Genomic DNA, 10,282 nt, shown 5'->3' with positions numbered 1-10,282 from the left:
GGAGCAGCCCCAGAGGAGCTGAGCCAGCCCCTGGGGGCGGGGTGGCCTCTAGGGTGGGGAGGCGCTCGTGCCCGTGCGTATCAGAAAACATCTGTCTGTGGGATCCTGCTCTCTGAGGGCAGAGTGTGGAGCGAGGAGTCTGCTTTTAGGCTTCCCTTGGTGGGCGCTGCGGGTCTTTGTCTGAGCCCTGGGGTCGGGCGCAGTGGCCGCCCCGTGGCACCCGAGTCTCGTCTGGGGCTCGAGTCTGCTTCCTCGGAGCGCGTTTTCGGTTTCAGAAACAACAAAGGACTTTGAAAAGCTAGAGTCTGAGTTTCCTTCTTTGATATTGCAGAAATTAAACCGCCTCATTCCCCCACCTCATAGCCAGAAGAGAAACCCTTGCAGAGTGTAGACCGCTGGCCTCTCCCCCTGTGGTGGAAGGCCAGGCGGCCGCAGCTTGGGCTCTGTGGAGGAGACAGTTCTGGGGTCTGGCCCCACCCGCCGCCTCCCGGCAGGCTTAGTGCCCTCCACGTCTTAGTGTCTCGGGCAGCTCTCCCCTCAGTGGGGGTGCGGGGGGCAGGGGTGCGAGGCAGCTGGACAGAGGGGTCTTTGTGGCCGGCCGCTGGCCCCACGCAAAGCCATTAATTGGGTCGCTGGTCTGGGGGGGCAGCCGCACTCACCCTCTCCCCCTCCTGTCTCATTCCCTCTGTCTCCCCAGGGAAGTGGGTCACTGGCAGGGGAAAGACTTGAGAAGGGTCCCCCGGGAGCCGGGTTTGCTCCTCCTCCCATTTTCCACCTGGACCCCTGAGGCGTTGGGCCCTGAAGGGTGGACTGGGTTGGCGCTTCCAGAGGGGAGCTGGGAGCCTGGGGAGGGCTCAGTTCCACGCCCTCCTCCCCCCCGCCCATGGGCAGCTCAGCGCAGACCCCACGTAGCCGGGGGTGAGGGCCTCTGTCCCGCGCCCTGTTGAGCCAGCAAACCCCAACCTCCCGGGGGCAGGGCCAGAGCAGCCCAGCAGGGGGACGTGGCCCCAGTGCCACGGCCTGTGCCGTCCCAGACCCCGCACTCGCCCTCAGCCCCTTCCGTGGGACGCTCAGGCCGGGAGGTGGTTTCTGAAGGGGGTCAGGAGTGGGGGAAGCTCACCGCTGGGTGGGGCTGCAGGTCTGGGGGCCTGAGTGTCTCCTGCCCCCACAGAGCTCCGAAGCAACTGCTCCCAGCTGGGCTGCCAGCACCACTGTGTCCCCACTCTCGGTGGGCCCGCCTGCTACTGCAACCACAGCTTCCAGCTGCAGGCAGACGGCAAGACCTGCAAAGGTATGTGAGCGCGTGTGCCGGGCGTGTGCGCGTCAGGCTGGGCGCCTGGGCCAGCAGAAAGCCGGAGGCGGGAGAGGGGCCCAGCACAGGCCGTGCCTGGGGCCCTGAGCCCTCGCTCCCACCTGCCGGAAAACTGGATCTGACAGGGACCTGCCTTCTGTGAGCCTCTAAAGAAACGAAAGCACCATGCGTCAGCCCAGGCCCCGCTCCCAGGGCGCTGCCCGGGCCGCCCGTTCCCCACCGCCCGCACCGCCCTCGGGGGAGTGGCCGCTGAGGCGAGCGCGTGCTCCTTTTGACATAAATGACATACTGTGCATACCTTTTCCCACTGTTCCCACTCAGTATGTTCTAGAGATTTTTCCGTGTAAGTGGAGAGTCTCCCGTGGTCTTTCAAGAGCCGTGGCGATGCGTGACTGGCAGCTTCAGCGGCCTTCTCCCTGCAGACGGGTGACGGTCCCGGCTCGGAGCTCTGCTGCAAACAGTGTTTCAGTTCGACCCTGCTGGGTCTCGCACAAGCCCCACCTCCTCAGGGGCCCTCCCGCCCGGCCCACTCTCCTTCCAGCCTCTGTCCCCTTCCTCTGCGGACGTTCCCCGGTCATTTTCACCGCGCTAGCACCTCTGAAATATCACTTACCTTTTGTTCCGTCACTGGGATGACGAGACCTCGTTATGAACAGTCTCCTTGGCACAGGGCAGCAGTTGGAGTCAGCGGTGCTCGCTCACGAGCGCCCAGGGCGGTGTGGCGCGGGGGGCTCGGACCCTGACATGTCTGTGTGCACAGATGACATCGCCGGCAGCGATGCCCTTCCTGGGCAGCGTCCAGTCTGGCCTCGCTGGATGCCGAGGGCCACCTGCACCTGCCTTCCTTTTTATTTGAATACGTGTCATTGTGCCTGTTAGTCCGCATCACTGTTGCACATTTATTCTTTTTTTATGTTTTTTTAAAATAATGTAATAGTTTATTTTTACATCGTTTTGTGCATTTTTCTATCATAGGTGTCTCATCCCCGTGGGCTTCCCATCACCAGATCACCCATGTGCCTTCAGCATAGTCCAGTGCACTTCCCTCCCCCCACTGTTTTTGATCCCACTCCGCCCCCATAAAATGTCTCTGGTCTATAGCTGTTCATTATTATTATTATTTTCTTGCCTGGCCTGTTATACTGCTATGAGTGAAACCATTTAGTGTTTTTCCTTTTCTTTCTGGCTTATCTCACTAAGCATGATCCCTTCCAGCTCCATCCATGTTGCTGCAAAAGGCATGTGTGTCTTTTTTTTTGGTTGCTGAGTAATATTCCATTGTGTATATGCACCACATCTTTTAAAACCAGTCATCTACTTTTTGGGCATTTGGACTGTTTCCATGTCTTCCCAATTGTAAAGCAGCAATAAACATGGGGGTGCAGGTATCTTTTGGGTGGATACCTAGGAGTGGGATTGCTGGGTCCTATGGAAGCTCCATGTTTAGCAATTTGAGGAGCTTCCACACAGTTTTCCATAGTGGTTGTACCAGTTTGTGTTCCCAGCAGCATGCACATTTACTCTGGGTCTAGATTTTGTTCAACTGCCCTCTGAAGTCGCAGTAGGGCAGCTGTGTCACAGCTATATCTGAAGGAAGCCGCTTCCCTGCCCCGGCAGCCGAGATGACCTTGCTCTTGTCCTCCCGCAGACTTTGACGAGTGCTCGGTCTACGGCACCTGCAGCCAGCTCTGCACCAACACCGATGGCGCCTTCACGTGTGGCTGTGTGGAAGGCTACTTGCTGCAGCCAGACAACCGCTCCTGCAAGGCCAAGAACGGTGGGTGGGGTCACCGGCAGCCACCGGCGCCACGACGGGAGCCGTCCAGGCGGCCCCCCGCCCCGGCCCCGCTGACCCACCTCCCTTCCGTCCGCAGAGCCCGTCGACCGCCCCCCTGTGCTGCTCATCGCAAACTCCCAGAACATCCTGGCCACGTACCTGAGTGGGGCCCAGCTGTCCACCGTCACGCCCACCAGCACGCGGCAGACCACTGCCATGGACTTCAGCTACGCCAACGAGACCGTGTGCTGGGTGCACGTCGGGGACAGCGCGGCCCAGACGCAGCTCAAGTGCGCCCGCATGCCGGGCCTGAAGGGCTTCGTGGACGAGCACACCGTCAACATCTCCCTCAGCCTGCACCGTGAGTCACCTGCTCTGCTTGGGGCCGGGGGCAACGGGCAGGATGCGGAGTCCCAGACATGATGCGTCTGCCCGGGCAGGAGTCTAAGCAAGCAGGCCTGGCTGAGGCCGGGGCAGGGGTGGGCACAGGATGGCGGGGTGGGGGCAAAGGCACGCAGGCCTCCTTCCCTGCTCCCCGAGCTGGGCCTCCCGCGGCCTCACAGCACAGCGCTGAGCTCGGCTTTCCCCGAGCACGGAGGGGCAGCAGGCGGCCAGTCTCTAGAGACCAGGTACTGCCCCTTCTCAGAGGGGTGATGGCTGGACCGCAGAGGGGCTTTCCCTTGTAGCGGGAGCCAGAGCAGGAGATAAAGGGAGCCGGTGGGGCCCGCTGGGACCCGCGGGGGCCTGGCTGAAGCACTGCGGAGGAGCCAGGGCCTGGCCCGCTGTCGCCGTTTCCCAAGCGCGGGGTCATGTGAGCCGTGGAAGCCGCCCGCTGTTCCCTCTGGGCTCCCTCCCTCGGCTGTGCTCTGCCCTCTCGGAGGTGGAAGGCGGGTGCCTGGGGCTGGGCCAGGGCGCAGGCCAGTGGCTGAGCAGCGCATCTCAGATGCTGTTACATAAAACAAAGCAAACCTCTGGCAGCTTCCCATTTCCAGGAAAGGCACAGGGGCTGGGGGGGATCTGGCCTTCCGTGGATCTGACCCTGGGGAGAGTAACTCGATCTGTGCCCTTGAGTAAACCAGAATTCCTTGTTTTTACTCTGGTTTCTTAATCTGCGTAATGGGCTTGAGTTTGCCTGTCACATCAGATAAACTGGAGGCAGCGTCAGACGCACATAGAGGCTCGTGGGCAGACCAGGCCTATTTGCAAGCTCTCCAGGCCTTCCCTGGGCTCCAGGTGATGGTCCCCACAGACGGCAGGGGTCCCGGGAGCACGCAGGGCTCAGTTTTCGGGGTGCAGGGGCTCCCTGAGAGCCTCCTCATGAGGGCCACAGCTGAGACTTGGGGACCAAGGCTCTCCTGTGGTCAGACCTGTGTCTTTCTTGGAGCGCCGGCCTGGGGGGGCTGCCAGTCCTGGCTGGCCCAGCTCTCGAGGGGCGAACAGCCCAGGGAACCTGATGGTACAGAAGGCGGGTCGGGGTTGGGGCAAGGCTGGTGAGACCGCTGCCCTCCCCCTGCCCTGGCAAACTGCTCTGGCAGTTCCGTCCCTGGCCCTGCCTCGACCACGGGCTGCCTTGATGGGGACCTTCTCGGTTTTGCCCCGGCCTGGCCTCCTCTTGCCTTCTCCCCCTGGAGAAGCAGGAAATAACCTCAGGCGGGTGCCCCTCCCTTAGCAAACAGCTCGCCTCCGGCCTGCTGGGGCTTCGGGCCGGGGCAGAGTCCAGCAGGCAGGGCCAGATCAAGGTTATAGGGGATGCCAGTGGGATGAGTGTGGGGCTCCTGTCCCCCGCCTCTGTCCCTTCCGTCTCGCCCTGCCTCCACTGCCCCCCACGCCGCCGGGATGTCTGGCTGTCACCCTGAAGATGGTTGTTTTGCTTCATCCCACAAACTAATTATGGGTCCCGAGCTGAGCATGTCGGCAGCTTCTCTCCAGCAGCTGCCCCTTCCCAGGAACGGCCGGCCGGACTGCCCTGGTGTGTGGGGTGTCTGGCCTGGTCCCGGGGCTCACCTGTGTCGTGGGCTGCTGGCCTCTAATTAGCTCCCCAAGGGGGACGGAGAAGGGAGCTCGCTGCTTTCTCCTGCTTTCTCTCAGAGCTGGGGGTAGCCCTCCCTGCAGTCAGCTCATTCCTGTCTGTGACCGTGGGGGGGGGAACAGACCCCCAAGGGAAGGTGAAGTCTGACAATTAGGGGCAGAGAAGCTCAGAGGCCAGGCAGAAAGGCTGAAAGATGCCTCTTTCCCCGTGGCCCTCCCCAGAGAAGGAGGGGCCAGGAGGAGGCCTGAGCCAGGCAGCAGCTCCCATTCCCAGAACGGGCAGCCCTCGTGTGTGGGGTGTCTGGCCCCAGGGTTCACCTGTGTCACGCCTGTAATTAGCTCCCCAAGGGGGATGGAGAAAGGAGCCCGGAATGTGTGTGAAGCAGACCTGCTCGCGAGGGTCAGGCTGAGGTGCTCCGGCTCCAAGCGCCCACTTGCGGGCGGGGCAGGCCCAGGCCCACACCCTCTGCCCCCTGCTGTGTTCTCTTGCCTGCTGGCCCTGGGCGGCTCTGACTCACCTCCCCCAGCCTGGCCTGGGGCCTCGGGGGCTCCGTCCTCTTCCCCTGCTCTTGGGGTGTCCTCCTGGGCCTCCGCTCTGCCTCTGTCCAGCAGGATGGGGCGTCTCCAGGTGACGCTAAAGGGGTCGGAAGACCCTTGGCGAGCCCGAGGCCACCCCTCGGTTCTATCACAGCCTTTCCCAGAGAGGGGCGCCTGGGGCTGTGCGGTTTTTATTGCCGGTTTCTATTTGACCCCCATGACAACACTTCTCGAACTTGCACATCTAATCTGTCGGTTTCATGGACTATTTAGGGTGCAGCGAAAGTGGCTTGATTTGAAGAAACAGTAAGTAACCACGCGGGCTGTACCCAGAGGGATGTTTGAGAGGGACGCCCCAAAGACTCCAGTTCTGGAGCCGAGACCAGGTGGGGTGCGCTGGCCCAGGTCGCCGCGCCTTGGAGGGCCGCAGGGCCGGCTCCTCTGGCCGTCCTCGGGCCTGGGAGGGGGGGTCGGAGCCTGCGAACCTGGGCCTCGGGAAGCAGGCTTGCGGGGTCCCCTTCAGACTGTGCGAGGGGTGCTGAGAGGGGCCCTCGGATGGGCTTGGATCCTCGGTTTCTTTCCTGCACCACGCTGCTTGGGGGAGAGGCGGGGAAGGCCGCCCAGGCTGCAGGCAGCAAGGTTGCGAAATGGGTCCCCAAGTCCAGCTGGCCGGCTTCACTTTCCCCACCGCGTGTGCGCCTGTGTTTCAAATCACAACAGGAAATGGGGCGGTGATGTGTCTGGAAGGGAGGCAGAGACGGGCAGGGGCTGCCCCTCTGAGTCTGGGGCACACCGGCTTCCCAGCTTCAGCAGGAGAGGCTCCCCTGAACCGGACACCCCCCACCCCGCGTCTGTGGAATGCTTTCAGGCCGTCTGTGAGAGCCAGTCACCCTTTTCTCGGCTATTCTCGCCCACAGGGTGTCAGAAGACTGGGGTCCCTACCGCCCCACTCTGACCCTGCGCCCCTCCCCCACGTTTTTGCTGTCGGGGTCCGAGTTCCCCAACTTGCGCCTCGGCCTTCCTCCCTGCTCCCCGGGGCTGGGCTCCAGCCCTGTCCTGTCCTCCCCCGCTCGTCCTGGAAGTTGCTCTCCACCCAGGCTGCTCCCGGCAACCCCGCCCCCCTGCCTCTTTCCAAGCCAAAGGAAGTAACTTAAGCAGGAGGGGTGTGCTTCAGGCCCCGCAGGATTTCTCAATAATGGGAGGACCCGGTGCTGGTTCCGAATCAGCTGCGATGGGCGACTCATCCCCGGTTCCCGGACCAAGGGCCTTGGTGGGCCGGGGTCAGGCGGGGAAGGGAGCAGACAGGAGGGGCCCCGGGACAGGCGTGTCGCCATGTGCTCGCCCCAGACCTCTGAGGAGCAAGAGAAGCTGAGGTGGGCAGGAAGCAGGCCTGGGGGGACCGCGGGAGAAGCTTCTCCCAGACCTGGGGCGGCCTCCCCGCCCCGGGCCTGGGCCGCCTCCCCGGCCTGCTCTCCCGAGCCTGCCCGCAGGACCCCCAGGGCGCTGTGAGGGACCAGAGCGGTCTGTGAGCAGGACAGCGAGCGCCCGGGTGTGGCAGGGCGGGTGTGGCAAGGCGAGGGACTGAGTCTGCAATGAGCTGTGAAGTCAGTCAGTGGGTGTCAGGCGCTGGGGACAAAGGTGGCAGCCAGGCCCTGCCCTGGAGCCAGGTACACCAGCTGTGATTAAAGGGGGGGGGCAGAAGCCTCCCTCTGGGGGTCTGCGCTGAGCCCAGGAACAGTAGGTAGGAGCCCCAGAGGGCCCGCCCCCGCCCGTGGCCGGGGCCAGCTGCAGGCTCACGTGCGGCCTGGTGACAGATGGCCTGCCGGCGGGGGTCAGGGAGGCCAGGCCGGTGGTGAGCGTACGGTGGAGAGTGTCCCTGGGCGCTGCCCGGACCTGCCACCCCATTTTACAGATGCGCACACAGACGCCGCAGCGCGGGCCCCACAGTCAGCAGGTGGCAGAACCAGGACTCCTGCCGGTTCGAAGCCGTCAGTGTTGAGCCAGGCCGGGCCTGGTGGAGCAGCGTGATGGGGGGGTGGGCCCCCCTTCCTCGGCCAGGGGCCCCGCACGCTCCTCTGGCCTTTGGGTGTGTGGCTGTGTTGGGGGACATTCCCTCAGGGCGTCGGGGCCCCCTTTCCTCCCCAGCTTTATTTTGGAGAATGATGAATCCCCCAGCGAAAGCTGGGTCTTCTAGGAATGGGCGAAGGCTGTTTCGTAAAGGCAGCCTCCCTGGAGAAAACGCCTCTTGAACAATGTGAACGATGGCAAGTTGAGAAAAACCGGAGTTGTGGGGAGCTGAGAGTGCTGAGCTTGGGGGCGGGGTACAGGGAGCCTCAGCAGCACACACACCCCAAGTCTATTCTGGGGCCTGGAACTGAAAGTCCTTTGCGACATCACAGGCATGCTGCGGTCTGCCCTCGGCCTCCTCTCCCCCAGCTGACTCCCTGGCCGCTTCCCTGTGCCCTCCCTCTGCAGCCTCACACCACAGACCCCACACGGCGGGGTACCCTCCCCCTGGCTTATCGGAGACTCCTGTCCTCAGAATTTGGGGCCTTGGGCCAGAGCCCTCCTGGAGGGTGTGACGGGGAAGGCCAGCCCCAGGAGCCGGCCACGAGGGTTCGGCCCCTCTGGCCACGTGGAGCCCGAAGGCCTTCTGGACCAAGCCCGGGACACCGCTTGTCCCCCGCCCCCCCAACTCCTCTAACAGAGGGGGGGACCTGAGCCCAGGAGGGAGGCCCCAGCTGAGCCCACTCTCTGCCCTGGCCTGGCGTGCTGGGGCGGCCACATGGAAGTGTGAGTGTGTGTGGCGGGGCGGGCAGAAGAATCTGGACTTCAGGAGAGAGGAAAATAATGTTGGGGGGGGGGTGGAATAACAAAGGATTTTTGCTTGCAAGTAATCGTCTCCAGCTGCAAAAATACCAAAGGGGAGGCCGTGGCGGGGGCGGGGTGGGGGTGGGCTCCAGCTCTGGCCAGCCAGCTCCTCACCGGCCTGCTGAGCGGGGCCTGGCCTGGCCTGGGAGCACAGGGGCAGCCGGCCAAGGCTCAATGCTGAGCGGGGGGACGTCCCGCCCCCCCCCCCCCCGGCTCCGGGAGGCGCCGGCCAGCGAGCCGCAGGTTGACCACGTCTGAGACGGGGTGACTGTGGAGTGCGCCCGAGAGGGGGCATCAGAGCGCCCAGGCTCCCTGCTCTGCCGTGGGCTCAGGGAGGGGGCGGGGGCAGGGTGTCGCCGGTGGAGCTGGGCAGTGACTCAGGGATCCTCAGGAAATGGCGAGGGCCAACTGGTGCTGGAGAACAGCTTCGAGTCGAGGCGCATCGACACCCGCGGCCCCGGCCCCCACCTCCGGGTAGCGGGCCACCGCCCTGCGGCCGCGCCACCCACCGGCTCCCGGAGGGGTGGGTGTCCGCGGCTGCTGCCCTGTGCCGCGTCTGGCCGTCGACGGGCATCCGCCTGCCCGGGGCCCTTGTCCTGTGCGGCCGCGGGACACGGCTCTCGCCACCACGTCGTCGGGGTGGGTGTGCCGTGCCCGTCGGGCGGCACTTCCGGGCACCTCATCCCGGGACCTCTCCCCTGTCGTCTCGGTGGGACTTGACGGGGACCTGGAGACGTCAGTGGGGTGAAAGCCTCCAACTGGCTCCGTCCCCCCTTCCTCAGCCCCAGTCCTGTGACTGTGAGTCAGTGTCAGGGCCCAGCCAAGTTCCTCCGCAGCCACGTTCCTGTTCCCCGGCCCCCGGCCCGCCCGGCCTTTAGGAAAGAGCCTGGAACCCTGCGGGAGGCGAGGCCAGGGAGGGCCGGAGGCCGGCCATTGCGCCTGGCGTTGTGTGGGGGCCGGACAGCCCCCCAGCTGAGCCTGGGTAGTGGGGGTAAGATCCGGCCGAAGACGGGCTCCCCCAAGGCTCTACCTGCAGGGAAGTTGGTGGAGGTGACGTGCAAGGCCTGGAGCCCAGAGAGTCGTGGTTGTGGGAGTTTCTCAGTCCACAAGAGGCGTCTGCGGTGGCTGGAGCGGGAAGGGGCTGCGTGGGTGCCGCTGGGTCCCGGAGAGGGCCCCGAGGCCAGCAGGGGTCCTGCGCCCGGCTCCTGCATCCTGCAGTCCTGGGCCGCAGACCGTGGGCGCCTGGTCTCCCCTGCTCCTTCATGAGCCGTGCCTCAGTTTACCGCCACAGTGCTCCACGAACTCTCTCCGCCGGCCCCGTATCTCGTCCCACCCTCCCTAGGGCATGAGGAAACTGGGCAACAGGGACCCTGCAGAAACGGGGGCTGGGGGGCGAAGAGAGGAGCTCTGGCCCGCGTCACTGGAGCCGCCTCCGCTTCCACGACCTTCCCTTTCCCTCCCTACGGCCGCCATATCCGGAAATTATTTCCCCTCCGAGTGGGCCCGTGTGCGGCGCCTGCAGCGCAGCTCCCGTCAGCCCTTGCGGCTGACACGCGGCAGCTCATCTGCAGGGCGGATGCAAGCTCAGCCCAAAGCGCAGGATTGCGGCCTTTGGGCCGGCTCAGCTCCCCTTGCCAGCGAACGCGGGGGCGTCAGCCGGCTGCCTGCCCTCGCCGGCCCTCGGCACCCGAAGGCGTCAGAGAGGGACTGGAGGTGGGGGGCCAGCCGGCCGCCCAGCTCCCGCTCCCCCACCCCGC

The 10,282-nt window shown here is 64.6% G+C and overlaps 1 protein-coding gene across 1 annotated transcript in view; it reads left to right on the top strand.

The window, feature by feature from the left end:
* Nucleotides 1-10,282, top strand: part of LRP1 (low density lipoprotein receptor-related protein 1) — a 66,782-nt gene that overhangs the window by 11,312 nt on the left and 45,188 nt on the right. Inside the window, exons 4-6 of the mRNA XM_012732281.1 lie at nucleotides 1,172-1,291; nucleotides 2,961-3,089; nucleotides 3,187-3,450. Of these exons, the coding sequence (XP_012587735.1) occupies nucleotides 1,172-1,291; nucleotides 2,961-3,089; nucleotides 3,187-3,450 (513 nt within the window). The remainder of the gene's footprint in view (nucleotides 1-1,171; nucleotides 1,292-2,960; nucleotides 3,090-3,186; nucleotides 3,451-10,282) is intronic.

Source organism: Condylura cristata, unplaced genomic scaffold (genome assembly GCF_000260355.1).
Source record: "Condylura cristata isolate star-nosed mole 26May11 unplaced genomic scaffold, ConCri1.0 scaffold00034, whole genome shotgun sequence".
Classification (NCBI taxonomy): Eukaryota; Metazoa; Chordata; class Mammalia; order Eulipotyphla; family Talpidae; genus Condylura; species Condylura cristata.
The sequence above is the reverse complement of the archived record's forward strand: the minus strand, read 5'-3'. Positions and strand labels throughout refer to the sequence as shown.